The 18,950-nt window shown below is 36.9% G+C and overlaps 1 protein-coding gene across 1 annotated transcript in view; it reads right to left on the bottom strand.

Annotated features, from left to right (window-relative positions):
• The window catches only part of ORC5 (origin recognition complex subunit 5), an 87,309-nt gene that overhangs the window by 41,816 nt on the left and 26,543 nt on the right, over nt 1-18,950 (bottom strand). Inside the window, exons 7-11 of the mRNA XM_080818809.1 lie at nt 13,159-13,207; nt 12,980-13,070; nt 6,348-6,400; nt 4,909-5,021; nt 3,893-3,940 (exon numbers count right to left, since the gene is read on the bottom strand). Of these exons, the coding sequence (XP_080674935.1) occupies nt 3,893-3,940; nt 4,909-5,021; nt 6,348-6,400; nt 12,980-13,070; nt 13,159-13,207 (354 nt within the window). The remainder of the gene's footprint in view (nt 1-3,892; nt 3,941-4,908; nt 5,022-6,347; nt 6,401-12,979; nt 13,071-13,158; nt 13,208-18,950) is intronic.

Here is an 18,950-nt window from a genome sequence, read left to right as displayed (position 1 = left end):
TTTACCTTCCTCAGTGAACTGGTTTTGTGCTACACATGCAAACTGGCTTCCCTCCTAGAGGGGAAGGCAAAGTCTGAGAAATGCCTACGAAATTCATTATAGAGCTCATTAAAGAGAATGAAGGCCTGTAAAAATAGATCAAAAAAAGGAAATCAAATCAAATTTTTGAGGAGTTAAATGGCATCAAATTTGGTGTCAAGTTATACCAAGAAAAACAGAGAAAGAAACTTAGAGTTATGAATATTTATACTAGAAAAAACTAAAACTAGAAACAACTCAGAGAAGAGGGGAATGAGACTATGGGCAGGAGAGGGGGAAAACTGTTGCTTTTCTACATAAACTGATGAGCAAATAATCTGGTATCACACACAGACATTAGCTGAATTAAAAAGTAAAATCTTAAAGAAATCAGTGTCAGCTAAGGATAAAGAAAAAGAATTATACAATCAAAGATATATAGTATTTTCAAAACAACGGTTACAATAATTATTCATATGGTCTGCTTTTTAATGTGTATTGTCTTGATTAGATTGAAAGCTTCATGAAGGCAGAGACAACAGCTATTCTGTTCCCCGCGCTATCCATAGCATCCAGCAGAGTGCCTGGCATAAGATAAACATTCAATTAAAATTTCAAGGAAGAGAGGGGACAAAAATATAAACTAGTAGGTGTACGCAGGGAGCTTTCAGTTAAGCTCAGATTTTTAAAAGGACATGAACCAAAGACAAAAGAGGCTACTTACTAAGAAGGTCAAATCAGTAAGAATCTCATCAGAAGAACTACACTTCCTTTACAATTAGACATTCTCATGAGGTCTTCGCTCATATGGTTCCCTCTGCCAAGACTGCCCCTCTCGGGGAAGGACAAACAAGTGCAAATCCACTCATTCCACAGGGGCGGTCTCAATTGCCAGGATGTCACAGTCCTCACTGACCTTCATAAAGCCCTCGTGTATCTCCCCTCCCCCTCAAAATCCTTAAATGGTTTTCTCTGTCTAAAGAACAGGCCTAAAATTCTTAGCCTTATGTTCATTCTTCAATTTTCTTTATTCTACCTATTCACTTGTAAACACCCACAAATACCACCAAGTGCTGAGATACAGAAGTGAACAGACGGGCTTCCTTCCCTTAAGGAACTGGTGAGTAACAAAATTCTTCTATAATCTAGCCTCACATGACTTTTGTCTGAAACTCACTTCACACTTCAGCCAATTTTACATTTTGCTATTTCTTTTATATGCCCTACACTTTCTCACCTCTGCTCTTGGCCCTAATTATTATCTCAAGTGGAATACCCCCTCTCCCATCTTTGCATATACAGTTCCTGTAAGGGCCTACTTAGCCAGAGCAACTCCATCTCGGTTGAACAGCCATTTTGTTGTTTGTGCAGTAAAACTTACACTGACACTGCCCCACACCCCTGCCCCTGGAGGAACTTACTTAGAAGCAAGTCCAGGAAACCAGTAAAATATGGTCAACCAGCCCCTAATAACAGAGCCCAAATACAAGGACAGGTCAGGTCAGGTGGAGATAACAGAGCCCAGAATGCAAGGACAAGTCAGGCCAGGTGGAGACGATCTCATTGGCCAGGCCCAACGACATGGCTTTTGCTCTAAAAGCCAGTCTGTGAAGCTGGGGGTGGTCACTCTTTCTGTAAGAGACGACCCCGACTGGTCAGTTTGATTCTCAATGCTGGCTCAAAATAAAGCTTTGCTTGACCTTCACTTTGTATCAGTCTTGCTCCTTTGATCACAGACCCCATCAGTTCCCACCATTCTTTAATTTTTTTTAGATTTATTTATTTGAGAGAAAGAGAACAGAGAGAGCAAGGGAGAACAAAAGTAGGGGGGAAAGAGAGAGGGAGAAGCAGACTCCCCGGTGAGCAGGGAGCCCAACACGGGGTGTGATCCTAGGACCCTGAGATCATGACCTGAACCAAAGGCAGATGCTTAACCAACTAAGCCACCAGGTGCCCCAGTCCCCATGATTTTTGAGTGCCATTCATATGTAAGCCCCACCACAGATCCTTTCCTGACCACCCAAGCTGTAAGCACTCCCTCCTAACAATCCTTTATTACCCAAAGCAACTACACACATAAAAAAGAAGGTAAAAAATCAACGATCTGCCTATGGTGGAAAGCCTAATCAGAGATGTCTCAATGAAGAGGCAATACCAGAAAAAATTTTCCATTCCAAGCAAATGGATCTAGTAAGAAAATTTCCCTGCCAAACTCTAACTCTGTGTGAAGGGAGGACAAAAGTCTTCCCTGAGAATTTCAACTAGAAACTGTGGCTTAATGTTGATATGGGGGCAGAATTCATAGTACCTCTGTGGTATGAAAACCCCGAAGGTTAAGACCTGAATTTCAAATGATCACAGGTTACTGGTGTTCTTAAGTGCCTGCACAGAAGTAAACATAAAACCTTTCTAAAGGAACACACTTCAGGCCTCAAAAATTCTAAGATGAAGTTCAGTCAACAATTAAAAGTAATAAAATGTTCAGGAGCAAGGCATTACATACATGAGTGAGTAAAAACAGAAAATGGAGATTTCGTAGATTGACAAGGACTTCTAATATCAGAATATAAAATATTTCTATGTTAAAGAAAAATGGGACTAGGAAAAATATAAAAGTGATCAGACTTGAACCAATGAAACATCTAAAAATTACAAATGACATTACTGGAATTATAAAGGTGATTTAAACAAAAGAAACAGAGCTGGAGAGAAAGAACATAGAAGTGAAGAGATCACCCAGAATTCAGCATACAGAGCCCAAAGGTAATATAGAATGAAAAAGACTTAAGAGACGAGGACAGAGTGGGAAGATCTGACTTATACCTAATCAGCATCTCAGGAAGACAATGTTAGAGAGAATGAGGGAGAAGCTAATATTTGAAAAGTTAATTCATCAGAACTGAATAAAGGCATCGTTACTCAAATTCAGGAAACAAAACGAGCCCCAGTTAGAAAATTCAATCCCAGATCCACCACAGTGAAACAGTAAAAACACCAAAGGAAAACAAGAAGAGAACTTGTAAGAGAAAAACAAGAAGAACTTGTAAGAACTTGTAGAGAAAAACACAGGTATCAACAAAGGAATAACAGACTAACAGCAAATTTTTTAGTGGCAACAATAAAGCCAGAGACAGCAAAACAATGTCTTCAAAGTCATGAGAAAACACTACCATTTTAGAAGGGTATACTGAGAAAAACTGCTTTTAAGAATGGGACTGAGAAACAAGACTCACAGCTTCTATGGTGTAAAGTTTACAGATAGAACTTCTCCACCTTTTCCCAAGAGAGGCAGCGGTGGTTTTGATACACAGAGCAGAACAAGTATCTGAGCAGTCCACACACTCCTTCCGCCAGTTTCAACGTGACCCTACACTCCGCCTTCAAATATGCTCAGGGCCTCTGATTTCTAAGCTATTCCACATTCCTCAGGTCAAACCTGCTTGCTTTGGGGCTTGGGTGCCTGCCCTCTCGGCCTTTTCAGTCATCTGTGCATCTACCTACAATGCAGTTCGAAGTCGTGTGGGTCTCTTGTCCACTTAGTCCCCATGCGTTCACCTTTATTATTTCTTCAGGGTCATTTTTGTGAGGGTTTCAAAGGAGGAAACAGGAAAACCAGCTGTGTTTAGTTAAAAATTCCAGGGTAATCTTTTTCATCTATGAATTCACTGAAAGAACTTGTCAACTCACTTTTATCTCCAATACCAGCTCACCTGAATGTGTCTTCATCACCACATTCAACGTAACAATATACAACATTATAACGGTACCTTATCAATTCTTAAATCCAAATGACTAATAAAAGCATGCATTTATCCACTTTCCACAGTGACCTGAATTCATGAGTTTTTCCCAAGAGAAATTAGAAGGTAAATACCTTTTCGTGTTTCTTTAGAAAGTTGGTTTTCTTGATTTTCCCATGATGCTGCAATTAAGGAAAATAATTGTTAGGATGGGAAAAAAAAGTAATACTCCACAAAAACAGAAAACATAATTTAAAACCTGGCATATATAATACTAATTTACATATGTTAGGCTTCCTTATTTTATTTACTATCACCTAAAATATCAACATATTTTAGGCTGCCTTGACTTAGATTTCAATCATATATAAGATTACTTCTGTATTTAAAGAAAAAGGTGTTAAACTAAAATAGTGATACTTCCTAAGAGATTAACTTATTATTTTAATATTATTATTAATAACTTATTATTAACTTACTAACTTATTACAGCATATTTGTTTCTATAAAAACAAAACTTCCACAGATAAATGGGTTTTTATTCATCCTTAAGGCAGGCTGTCAATTCACCTAAGAAACACTGAGAACATCTGGTTAAGCATTTGGGATTTAATAGTGGAGAAAAAAAAAGATGTGGTCCTTGCCTTCATGAAACGAAGACTACTGGGAGAGATATGCAAAACAACAAATAAAAATTTATTAGAAATATATTTAATGAATCAAATTGTGTTTTTTTTTCCAAAAAGAAAACAATTCCAAAATGGGATTTCTCCAACTAAGGTACACACAGACAAGGCTCCTGAATGTTCTGGATAATGCTGTATGGAGTGCATGGCACTACTGAAGGAGCTTTAGAACAATAAAGGAGTTACCAACCTTAAAATTATTCCCAACTCTCATACTTTACACAAAACCTTATTTATATATTTTTTAAATCTAGAACTATTACCTAAAATATACCTGAACTCTTCTGTGAAGCAACATACTTTCAGGTTGTGACCCTAATTTAAAGTCTTTGAAGAATAAGTCCTAAATATACATTTAGCAATCTCTTATTCTAATCTCTGCCCCTGAGAACTTACAGGTGTTGAGAAATTTCAAAACATCCCTGGAATCTCCAAAAACAAAGTAAAAAAGAAATAATTATTACCTTAAGGAAGAACCTCTTGTCAGTTCTTGCTGGATTGTATGAAGCGAGGTATGCAGCAATTAGAATAAACTTAGAGTAATAGGGAAGCTCCACGTGAGTATATGCCGAGAGACCTACATAACAAAAATCTTCCATGAAGGCATTTGGTAGGCTACCATTAAGATTTTAAGTATCTCTTATCTTTTCTCACTGATTTTTGACTTCCATATGGTGTCCTCTGGTAAAAATGACCTACTCCCTGAGTTTAAAGCGCCATTATAATGGGCAGTGGTGGTGAACATTACTATTAATCATATGCTTGCTCACTCTATTATTTTTGCTTAGCTCCTCCTACTCTGAGGTCTAAATCCTTACCCATCCTGCCCTTCAAAGCCACACTTTCCATTAAACTTCCCTGCTGCTCTCCTATCATACCAAAATAAAAAATCTATCCCTACCTTGTGAATTTCACTTATGACCCATGTAACTTTATACCTTGTATTAACAGTGAGTTGTATATGTATTTCTTACCAAGCTATAATATTTGCTGATACAAACACATCTGGGTTTTGTTTTTGTATCCCTATGGAAATAACTAAATGAATGGATAAATAAAACAAAGGAGCTGGTCAAATACCATCGATTTTTACAGGAAAGCAAGGAATCTGATATTTACTGAGTATCTAGCATAGATAATGTGCTAGGTGCCACCTTATTACTGAGGCATCGCCAAATCCTTGCCATAACTTAAAGTTAGACATTCTTTTTGTTTTAGATGAGGACATTGAATTGGACTCAAGGTCATACAGTTAGGGAATAGTGAAGACCAGTTATTGCAGATTTTCTAAGGCTAGCATCTATTTTTTTCCACTGGAACACACAACTGAAAATCACTTGTACAGCACCTAGGGCATTTAGAAACCAAAATAGACAAAAGAGAATTGCAACACCACTTAATTTTATACCATTTTCTCCAACCACTAGCCAGTGATCTACTTTTTCCCAATAAGAATATTTAAGACACTTGCTCAATTTTAAGTCAAGTTGTTCTATTGGGATAAATCCAAAATAATAGTTCCTTTAAATAAAACAAAACCAACAAAAATGCATCCCCCAAACCGGATTAACATAAAACTCAAGAAATACATATATACTGAGATAAAATTGTGTCACAGAACTGAACAAAAGCATTTAAAGAAATTAAACTGCTTGATTTTTACATGACATAATTCAACATTTTGAAAATAGAAAACTGGTATTAGAGAATTATTTCCTCTCATAAATTGGGAGTTTCACTTAAGAGAAAATCATTAATTAAAATATCATCATAGTTTCTAAATTCTTTTCCATAACACTGTTTACTGACTGATGCTATCTTTAGTATTAATTTCAGTATCTTGATTATTAGTAGTCAATTAAAGAAATGTCTCTGGTAACTGTCTCAATACTTCCTCTGATACCTTTAAGTTGTGCTGGATCTATGTCATCTTTCTGTAACTTTTCCCACTGTGAACTGAAAGAAAATAGAAGAGCAATAATGGTTTGAAAATATATGAAATCAGTATACTGTACTTAAAAGAGTCCTAGAAAAAGTAATTTTCTGGCTTAAGAAAATAATCAATTTCCTTATACATAAGACAACACAGACATGCAATGTACACGTTTGTGCCTCAATGAAAGCATTGAGGGAATATTAAAACAACACAAACTTACATATCAATATCCAGATGTTAATTTTTTAATCTCTTTTCCTGATCGTTAAAGTTATCAAAAAGTACCAATAAATAACATCACCTATCCTTCAGTTAAAACTCCCAATGCTCCACTTAGCATATTAAATGCAATTGTTATACACTATTTCTAACTCCATAACAATCACTCTTTAAAAAAAAAAAAAAAAAGATTTTATCTATCTGAGAGAGAGAGAGCTCAAATGGAGAAGAGCAGAGGAAGAGGGAGAGGCGAGCTCCCGCTGAGCAGGGAACCCAACGTGGGGCTCAATCCCAGCACCCTGGGATCATGACCTGAGCCGAAGGCTAATGCTTAACCAACTGAGCCACCCAGGCGCCCCTACATAACAATCTCTTAAAATAAGTACCATTACATCAGAAAATTGAGGCCCACAGGTTAAGCTGCCCAAGGACACCAGGCCAGAGCTAAGACCTGAATCCTTACAGAACGCCATTTCATTTCCACCGCCCCTCTCTGATCTTACCTGCAATTAAAACTACTAAACACCCTCAAATATTATTAAGAATATGAAGCCATGATATGACAAAATTCATTAGGAAACACACTATAGTGTAAGGAAAGACTGCCCCGAGAGACATTTTAGCTGTATGACCTTGAATAAATCAATAACCTTCTCACCAAAAAATACGGCAATTAGATGCAATGATCTGTAAGAACCCTCTCAAACTCTTTAACTCAGCTCTTAAAATACCAATTTAAAAATAAATGCCAGACCAGAACTAAATATCCCAAATCAAACTGTATGTATTTTTTTCAAAACTGCAAGCAGCGCTGAAAATTATGGAAATAAAGGCATACCTCATTTTATCATGCTTTACTTCACTGTGCTTTGCAGATAGTCTTTTTTTTTTTTTTTACAAATTGAAGGTCTGTGGCAACCCTGCATCAAGCACATCTATCAGTGCCATTTTTCTTACAGCAACTGCTCACTTCATGTCTTTGTCACATCTGGGTAATTCTCATACTATTTCAAATTTTTTCATTTTTATTATTTCTTATGGTGCTCTGTGACCAAGTGACCTTTGATATTACTATTCTAATTGTCTGGGGGTCATGAACTGCACCCACAGAGGACGGCAAACTTATCTGCTCCACTGACTGGCCATTCCTCCATCTCTTCCTCTCCTTGGGCCTTCCTATTCCCTGAGACACAATTATATCAAAACTGGGCCAATCAGTAACCCTACAAAGGCCTCTGAGTGTTCAAGCGAAAGGAAGAGTTGCATGTCTCTCACTTTAAATCACCAGCTAGAGAAGATTAAAGCTAGTGAGGAAGTCCTGTCAAAAGCTGAGATAGACCAAAAGCTAGGCCTCTTGCACCAGTTAACCAAGTTGCAAAAGGAAAGAAAAAGTTCTTCAAGGAAACTGAAAGTGCTACTCCAGCACACACACAAAACAATAAGAAAGCAAAATAGCCTTGTTGCTGATCTGGAGAATATTTTAGGGGTCTTGGATATGGGATATGGCCAGTGATATGAACAGAAGACCAAAACAGCCAAAACACTCCCTTAAGCCAAAGCCTAATCCAGAGCAAGGCCCTATCTCTTCAATTCTATGAAGGCTGAGAGGGGTGAGGAAGCTGTAGAAAAAAGGTTTGAAGCTAGCAGAGGCTGGTTCATGAGGTTTAAAGAAAGAAGCCATCTCTGTAACATAAAAGTGCAAGGTGAAGCAAAAGGTGCTGATGTAGAAGCTGCAGCAAGTTCTTCCAGAAGATCTAGCTAAGATCATGAATGAAGGTGGCTGCACTGAACAAGAGGTTTTCAGTGTAGGTGAAACAGCCTCCTACTGGAAAAAGATGCCATCTGGGACTTTCATAGCTACGGAGCTAACTCTCTTATAAGGGGCTAATGTAGCTGGTGACTTTCAGTTGAAGCTAATGCTCACTGACCATTCCAAAAATCTCAAGGCCCTTAAGAATGATGCTAAATATACTTTGCCTGTGTTCTATCAATGGAGCAACAAAGCCTGGCTGACAGCGCATGTGTACAACATGGTGTACGGAGTATTTTAAGCCCACTGTTGAGACCTAATGCTCAGAAAAGATTCCTTTCAACATATGACTGCTCACTGACAATGGACCTGGTCACCCAAGACCTCTGAGGGAGATGGACAAGGAGATTCATGTTGTTCTCAGGCCTGCTAACACAATATCCATTCTGCAGCCTCTTGATCAAGGAGTCACTTCAACTTTATAGTCTTACTATTGAAATACATTTCTCAAGGCTAGAACTGCCAGAGATAGTAATTCCTCTGATGGATCTAGGCAAAGTCAATTGAAAACCTTCTGGGAAGGATTCACCAGTCCAGATGCCATTAAGGACATTCATGATTCACGGGAAGAAGTCAAAATATCAACACTAACAGGAGTTTAAAAGAAGCTGATTCCAACCTCAAGAATGACTTTGAGGGATTCGAGACTTCAGTGGAAGAAATAACTGCAGGAGGGGGGGGAAGAGCAAGAGAGCTAGAATTAGAAGCGGAGCCTGAAGATATAACTGAACTGCGGCAATCTCATGACAGAACTTTAATAGATGAAGAACTGCTTCAGATGAACAATGGAAGGGGTTTCCTGAAAGGGAATTGGGTTATGATGCTAATGAAGATTTTTGAAATGACAACAAAGGATTCAGAATGTTATATAAATTTAGTTGTTAAGGGGCACCTGGGTAGCTCAGTGAGCTAAAGCCTCTGCCTTCGGCTCAGGTCATGATCTCAGGGTCCTGGGATCGATCCCCGCATCAAGCTCTCTGCTTGGTGGGGAGCCTGCTTCCTCCTCTCTCTGTCTGCCTCTCTGCCTACCTGTGATCTCTGTCTGTCAAATAAATAAAATCTTAAAAAAAAAAATTTAGTTGTTAAGGTAACAAGAGGATTTAAAAGTACTGACTCCAATTTTGAAAGTCCTACTGTGGGTAAAACGCTATCAAACAGCATTACAAGCTACAGAAAAATCGTTCATGAAAGAAGAGTCAACAGATGCAGCAAATTTCACTGCTGCCTTAAGAAATTGCCACAGCCACCCTAATGCTCAGCAACCACCACCCTGAGCAGTGAACAGGCATCAACATCAAGGCAAGACCCTCTGCTAGCAAAAAAAACAAAAAAAAAACCAAAACATTGCAACTCACTGAAAGATGGTTAGCATTTTTTAGCAGTAACATACTTTTTATTAAGGTATATGTACACTGTGCGGTTTTTTAACCCACTCTTAACAGACGAGAGTACAGTGTAAACTAACATATATGCACTGGGAAACCAAAAAACTCATTTGACTCACTTTATTGCATTATTATTATTTTTTAATTGCAGTAGTCTGGAACAGAATCTGCAATATCTCCAAGGTATGCCTGTACAGCAATATGGGAAATTATGACATACTACTAGTAACCTATGTGGAGAGCAGAGCTAGCACAACAAGCTGACTTTCAAAACAGATCACTTCCTCCACCTTATAATTCAATATTGCTTCACAGATTATAAGGCATTTTCACATTTGTTACTTCTTATAAATGCAAATAAAAATAAAATTTTTCATTTACATTGTTATAACCCAGACTTTGAGACAGTTCAAATTGGTAAGAGTTTCTTATATAGCAATTACCCATTTAACATTATTTACACTTGCAAAACAAGGGGATAAAATGACATCTTTTAATGAGAAGAGAGGAGACTAATATTTACATCTCTTATGAACCCAGTTCTTAAGATATTCCATCTAATATTCATGAACTTATAAGACAAAAACATATCCTTTTTTTTTCCTTTTTTACAAATGACAAAACTGAAAGAGAAGTTAACCAACACAACACTTCTACGTGGTAGAACCAGTTTCAACAGAGATCTACCTAAAAAGTCTATCCACCGGCACCTGGGTGGCTCAGTCCTGGTTGAGCATCTCCCTTCAGCTCAGGTCACGGTCCTGGGACTGAGCAGCACATCAGGTTCCCTGCTCAGTGGGAAATTGGCATCTACCTTTCCCTCTGCCCATCCCCCTGCTGGGGCTCTCTCTCTCTCTCTCCCCCTCTCTCCTCCTGTATCTCAAATAAATAAATAAAATCTTCTTTTAAAAATGTGGAACCAGGTCTTTTTTTCACTTCTAGAAAATCTTGGATTTTCAAATCCATTGTTTTCGTTCTTTAGGAACTCCAATTACACATACATTGAATCTTCTTTGCCTATCACATTTATTACATTCTACTCGATTATTTTTACCTCTTTATTTAGTTTTGTCCTCTTGGTTGTTTTCATTCTTCTCTTCAATATTCTTTATTATATTCTCAATTGAACCTACTCTCCTTTGGATATCTTAAAATTTCATTTTCATCTGAGGAAATTACTTTTGCTTGAATTCTATTCCTGAGTTTGGTCAATTTTGTTTCACATCCTCCTATTTTTCTATTCTAAGTTGCTGAATTTCTGATTTAAAGTATTTTTTCCTATTAGAAGATGCTTGTTTAAAATTTAAGTGAGGTTGTTGTACTGTGTTATATCTTCCTGTGCTTTATTTTGGTGGGAAGGGAAAAATTCTTATCAGCAAAAATTTTTTTATTTACATTTTCTATTTCTTCTTCTAATACCTTTTTGTGGATTTTCTATTTATATTCTCTTCATTTTGAAATGCCCAAACATTTGCTTGGATCAGCAAACAGATGATACTACAAATGCAGGGGTGAGAGGGTTTGGGATGGCTTAGTAGAATTCTTGGTTCTAAATGCCTTCTTCTGTAAGACTGAAGAGCATTTTCTTTAAAACATAGTGCCTTTTTGAGGGGGAGGGATTGGCTTATCTTCCGATTTTGTCATTCTTTTTTTGTTTGATGGGGGGGTGGTACCATGGCTATCTTAATTTCTACCCCTTGCTTTTTTAATGACTACCCACCTACCCTCAGCTTCCAAATCATCTTTCTGTCTTCCCTCAAAAACAATCCTTTATTTAAAAAAAAAAAATCCTTTTCCAAGATTACCATGATAATTCTTGCCATACATACTCTTAAAACACTTCCTCTTGATTCTTTAGTAGCCAGTGCTCTAACCCTCTGGGTCCCACTTGTTCTTAATGTTTTCCCCCTCAGGGCCAGACTCTCATCCAGAGGTAATTTCATATGTCTTCCATCACAACTAGTGAGCCCATCCTCTTCTTGCAGTCACTGCTTAACATTTTACTTCAGCATGAGCTCAGGAGGTGGCTCCACTGGCTTAGGTTATTTCACTAATTACACATAAACTGAAGTTTGTAGTCAACTCCATAGCCTCCCAGTTATACTGCAGACAGGGGTTATGAGTGATGTTTATCTCCTCTCCTTATTGATCTTGTGGAGAAAAATGGATTTACATGCATGGCCATGACTATCCTATGAGAAACTCTAAGTACTTTATTATGTAAAAATCATTTTAACAAGCATCCAAATTTTTCTATCTTTAAAAGAGCAGATCACAAGCTTTTCTATTCTGTGACTTCCAAAAATCCTCATCAAATGACTTTTATTATTGAAAAGCGGAATAACAGTATCTTTGTAATGTTTCTATTTATTTAAAAACTACTGAATTTCTCCCTGAGTTATAATCTAATCAGTTAGTTAAATGAAAAGCAAAGTTAGTAAAGAATAGTAGTTACATATGGATATTGGGGAGGGTATGTGCTATGGTGAGTGCTGTGAAATGTGTAAGCCTGATGATTCGCAGACCTATACCCCTGCGGCAAATGATACATTATATGTTAATTAAAAAAAACAGTAGTTACAGATTAAGGTATTTATGAGAGAAAAATAATAACACAACCAACCAGAAAGTGAGAAAAGCAGATCATGCTGTTGATGTTTGTAACTGAGGCTTAACCTATCACCTCTAAGGCACTGTATTATTCACAAATCGTTTTCACACACTTTAAGTCTTGGAAAGACTGTGAGAGGAGGGAACTGAGGCCTAGAGGTAGAAACTGGCTGAAATGGAAATCAAAACCCTGTTCTTCTCACTAAATGCCACTACATCTCCTGAGCAAAGCAGATAAGTGCAGACTTAGGACTTGATTTACACATTGCTTTAATAATCAAGTTTTCATTAAACCTCTTCAAATACCTAAACCAAATATAAAAAACAAAGCTAAAGCTGATTTTCCTGTAGCTTTCCAGACCTAAAAAAAGTTAGCAATTGTGAAATAAATGCCTTGCTTCAAACTGTGTGACTTACTGGTAAACAATTGTCTGTCCTTCCCAAAATAAGAAGAAATGATTCAAAACTCATGAGTTTTTTCCTAGTGTGAAGAAGGTAAAGGAAAACATGTAAACTTTGGTAGACAAAATATCTACATTAAAGATAGAAATATCATACACACAACAGAAAATTACCTTGATATTTCCCTGAGATAAACAGTCTGCATGGCTCTCTTCAAATGAGGTTCAATATTTCTCCAGAGTTTGCGAGTATCACGTTCATTTGCTACCCCAAAAAGGAGAAAATTTCAAAAATTCAGATCTTACAGAAATTGTTTCAAAACAAATACTAATAAGTAAAATTACACAATTACCTTCTCCTTTAACCACAGGTTCACAATATTTAGGAAAATTAAGTACTGCCTGTAAATAAAGGGGAAAAAAAAGAGAGAGAAAGCACTTATTCACCACAAATAGGAATTATTCTCCAAGTACATTGTTAATTAGAATGTAGGTAATTTTACTTCAATATAATTACTCAGGTAAAATATTATTACAGCTTATTACAATAATAAAACAACAAATATAAAAAATGATAGTAAAACAACATACAAAATACTCCTGAATTGGCTAAATCCTGCCTAATATATTAGCCTCTAGATATAAAGTAATGGAGCAAAGCATAATTTGTAATTTTAGTTTATAATTCTGTCCTAAAGGACCATAAAACACACAATACCACTAAATTTAACCTGTTACTTTCCAAGGTCTGAACATTCTCACAAATCAAACATTATCTCATTCAGTACAATTCAAAATTATGAGATTGGCACCACTGCCTGAGACTACTGTAAACGCAAGTTCTTGGCACCATGCCAGGCACACACGATCTGAACCTCTAAGAATGAGATCCAGGAATCCACTTTAATAATCTCTCCAAGAATTCTATGTATCCCAAAGTCTGAGAAGCACGAACTAATCAAAATTAGTTATTAGTTTTCCATGAATCAACAGGAATTCTACCAAGAGGTAGATCAAGCAAACTTATAAAAACAAGCTGCTGCCATTTATTAATAATTAACTTGATCACAAGTATTTCATACTGAAATGATTCCATAATGAAGCCTGGGGATAGACAGAGGTAAATATTAGCATATTAACTATCCAACCTCAAATCTAGAAGGTAAGAGAGAACTGAGAACTAATCCTTGAAACAGTTTTTCCTATTTTACTCCATAAAAACCAACAGTTTAGGGCAGAAAAATCTTCCAAACTCGTTAATATTAAGTGTAGAGAGGCCAACTTTCTGAACTTAGTTTCAGGTTTTCAGATTAAACACTGCTTAATAACAGTAACATCACGATATCGGAAGTAAATGGTAAACAACTTGGCAAACTGCCTTTTTTTTCTTGGCCAAACCATTAAAATACATGTTTAATCATTTACAAATAGCAGTAAAAAGTAATGAAGATAACTTTAGGAGACTATTTTCTCATTTTAATTCAGTAAATTCATATCTTCCCCATGTCATTCCACAAGAACTTGTTGAGTTTATAAAACTATAAGATTATGAGTACCCATAACTGTCCAAATACAATCTCGGCATTTAAGTAAATCATAAATCCTAGCCCTTACAAACAAGGGAAATTTGACAAAATAATCTGTCCAAATACAAAATATTTTTCACAACTTTAGCTATTAACATTCAGATGTGCTAATATTATGCCCATTTCTCCTATATTAATCCTCAAATATAAGCAAATCTTACTTCCCTATATAAAGGATTATTTACACCAAAATCTAACTTTAGGCCCATTGATATTTTAAACTGTCCTCTGAATTACCCAGAGACTGGAAATAAAAAGCCTGCTAATAAAATCACAAAAATAATTCTAAAGCCCAAGCAGAAATAATTTTTAGAAAATTTTTTGATATAATAAATTTCTATTCCCACTGAACATTCCCCCCATCTTTCTCCCCATTATTCCTTAACTTGTAAGTATGTATTTTACTCTTACCTGAAAAGGGGGCTGGGGGCAAGACAGAGGCATAACTTTATTAAGAAATGACCATGTGCTCAGCAAATATTCATGCTCACAACAGGAGAAGCTTAATTATCAAGAGTTAGTTACGGCCACCTGTTACCTCACTTATTCCTGACAATTGCACTTTTATTATGCCCATTTGTTGGCCAAGAAAGCAAAATATAATTTGCCTATAGGCACAGAGATTTCATGATCATGATCTGTGAGATGTCCTGGGAATTATTTCTAAACCAATAAGGGCACTAAGTTATCAAAGCCTGATCCAGGTGAAACAGAGAGACTATTTCCCTTATACTGCAAAGAAAAACTTGCATTGCTTTAAGAGGCCAAACAATCCATTAGATAAGCAATTTAGGAAACTTTCAACTCTTTCTCAGTGAGATTTTCAAAAAAATTCATTATTCTACTTGAAATTATTTGTTAGAAAACCATCTAAAAGGGGCACCTGGCTGGCTCAGTCAGAAGAGTGTGCCCCACAATCTCAAGAGTCATGAGTTTGAGCCCCATGTTGGGTATAGAGATTACTAAAAACAAAACTTAAAAAAAATGATACATGTATACTGTAGTAAGCAAAACTCTAAGATAGCCCCCCCCCCCAAGACTGCCAGCCCCTGATATATATGCATACCTTCTTTCATTATTCAATCAAACTAATTTAGGTACTGCTATAAAAGAATTTTGTAGATGTAATTAAAGTCCCAAAGATAGTCCCCAAAATAGAGATAATCAGATGAGTCTGACCTAATCACACAAGCCCTTCAAAAACAGAAAGTGTTCTCTGGCTAGTCACAGAAGTCAGAGATTAGGAGTATAAGGACTGAACAAACCCTTGCTGGCTGGTGGATGGATAGGTACGTGGCAAAGAACACAGGTGCTCTCCAGGAGGCCTGGGACTTGGCTGACAGCTGGCAAGACAGCTTCAGACCTCATTCCTACAGCCAAGAAAACCTGCATTCTATTGAGTCTGAAAGAGCTTGGGAGCTAATTTCCCTAAAACTCAAGATGAGAATAGAGTTTAGCCAAAACTTTAATTTTATCTGATGTCCTGAGCAGAAGCCAGCAACAGTACCTGGATTTCTGACCTACAGAACTGTGAGCTAATAAATGTGTATTGTTTTAAGCCACTAAATTTGTGGTAATTTGTTACACAGCAATAGAAAGCTAATACACATGTTCAAGTACAAATATAAAAACATATTTCAATACTCCAAGGCCACACAGAAATAATTTCTGAACTCTTTTGCCTTTTTAAGAATGCCTACATTTCATCTCTGAAATACTAGAGAAATAAAAATCAGAACTGAGAACATCTGTATTAACACTGATTTAATCAAGCAATGGAGCCCTTACTACATGTACTAACTCATTTAATCCTCTAAATGAGCCTATGGGGTAGACATTATTATTATCATCCCCATCTTACCCAGAAGTTAAAGTATGCTTCCAATCTCTGACTTCCCCTTCTTTCAACAGCCACAGAAAACTCTCCTTTTAAAGTGCTCATGTGATTATGTGATACCCACCTTGGTAATTGTCCTATCTTAAAACAGGATATCCTGGGGCGCCTGGGTGGCTCAGTGGGTTAAGCCTCTGCCTTCCACTCAGGTCATGATCCTGGGATCGAGCCCTGAATCAGGCTCTCTGCTCAGTGGGGAGCCTGCTTCCCCCACTCTCTCTGCCTGCCTCTCTGCCTACTTGTGATCTCTCTCTGTCAAATAAATAAAAATTAAAAAAAAAAAAACATAAAACAGGATATCCTAAAGCCAGACAGATATGAAAAATGATTAAGTTGAAATTCTGATGAGGAGCAAGGTATTTACAAGGTTTTGAGATACTTCCCCACAACAAGGAGAAAAGAAATACCATGTTAATCAAACGATCAAAGTGAACATTACCAGTTATAAAATAAAATGAAATCCTATAACACCTGATAAGATGCAATGAGAAGAAAGCATCATTTCTGTGATATTTCTGTCAGATGCATAATTTGACCATAAGCAAACAAATGAAAGGTGATTCCACAAAACAACTGGCCTATAATCTTCAAACGTCTCAAGATCATGAAAGTTGAAGACTGAACAACTACTCCAAATGAAAGTTCAAGAAACATAGCAACTAAATACAGTATGTTGTTCTCAATTGGATTCTTTTGCTCTCAAGTACATCATTGTGACAACTGGCAAATCCTGAATAGGGTCTGAGGATCAGATTGGAGCAAGGAGTCCATTTTCTCGTTTTGATGGCTGTACTGTAGTTATGTGGGAGAATGCCATTCTAAGACACATGCGCTAAAGTATTTGGGGTCATGGGGCATCAGGTCACAAATAATCTCAGATGATTAGGGAAAAAAGAGGAAAAGTTCTTTTTATTGTACCTGCAACTTTTTGTAAATTAGAAATTGCTTCCAAAAAATTTTTTAAAGATTTTGTTTATTTATTGGCAGAGATAGAGCAAGAGAGAGCACAGCAGAGGGAAAGGCAGAGGAAGAGGGAGAAGCAGACTCCCCGCTGAACAGGGAGCTGGATGTGGGGCTCAATCCCAGAACCTTGAGATCATAACCTGAGTCAAAGGCAGACACTTTAACTGACAAAGCTACTCAGGTGCCCCATAATTGCTTCCAAAAATTTTTAAATAACTTTTAAAACTATCCAATACTTTATCTTGTAAACACTATATCTAATAAAATAATGAGAGCAAACTATTAACATGTCAGTACCAATGAATGTGGTTGTGATACCAAAGAATTCTTAATTATTCAAGGCCAAAAATAAAGGTACCCTATGAAGGCCCAACTGGGAAGCTCACTAAATACTGCTTCTTGCTTACCCCTTTGTCTAAAGATGACTATGGGACCACTCAAGATATGCCACAGCTTCATTTAACATGGATGAGTATCTCAAAATGTTGAGCAAAAAGTAGACAGATAAAAAAAGAATGCATACTGTATGTTTCCCTTTAGATAAAAGTTCAAAAACAGGCAAAACTAACCTTTAATGTTAGAAGCAAAGATAGTCATTATCTCTGAGGAGGGAAGAAGAGGTAGAAATTGGGAGGAAGCATGAAGTGGGCTCCTTGGATGTTAGTAATCTACTTTTGGACTTGGATTATATTTACACAGCTGTTTTCATTTTGTGATAATTCACTGTGGTGCATATGTATGGTTTATGTGCTTTTCGCCTTTTTTTTAAGTAGGCTCCACACCCAGTGTGGAGCCCAATGTGGAGCTTGAACTCACGACTCTGAGATCGAGACCTAAGCTGAAATCAAGAGTCCAATGCTTAACCAACTGAGCGCCACCCAGGCACCTCTTATGTTTTTCTATATGTATGCTACACTTTAATCAAAAAAATCAAGAAAAAAGTAAAAGAAAAACAAACCTAACTAGGTTATTTTCTCCTAATTAAAGACTTTGCCTCCCCCTTAAGAACGTTTCACCAAAAAATAGCTCTTTTCTATGTGGAAAAGACATGCTCGTTGATAAATCAATCAGTATAAAGACATAAAACAATGGTGAAGGACACCCACTCACCCAGCCATCTGTCAAACCAAATCTGGCTGTCAACGGAATGATAGCGGTTCTGCTAGATCAACCTTCAAGCTTCATATTCTTTAATATACGACTTTAACATATGATGCAAACCTAAAGCAGTTTTGGTTAGCAGTCTCCATACCCAAGCCATAGTTTATGATCTTGGAATTAGTAAGATTACAATATATTTTTAAGTCCATGAACGTTTGCTCAGCAGAAGGAGGAAGAGAACTAAAATTAACTGATCCCTTTCAGCTATCAGGCATTTTACATGTGCTCCCCACCCGTTTTTTTTAACTCACAAAATTCCTCTGGGGCAGATAATATACCTGCTTAACAGAAGAGAAAACTCAAATTCAAAAAGGTTAAGTAACTTGCCGAGAACATAGCTGGTAAATGACACATCTTATGTTTCTTCATCTATAAAATGAAAATTCAGGAAAATGCCTTCCTTCACAGGGTTTTTGTAAGAATTGAGTCAATATTGGTAAAAGGCTTAGAACAGTGGCCAGTACACAGAAAGTACTCAATAAAACTGGCTATTATTTAAGAGGTAGTTGTTAACAGAGTGCTTATGAACATATGCTCTGGA

The sequence above is a fragment of the Martes martes genome, assembly GCF_963455335.1.
Source record: "Martes martes genome assembly, chromosome: 11".
NCBI classification, from domain to species: domain Eukaryota; kingdom Metazoa; phylum Chordata; class Mammalia; order Carnivora; family Mustelidae; genus Martes; species Martes martes.
This window is presented reverse-complemented; position numbering and strand designations above follow the sequence as displayed.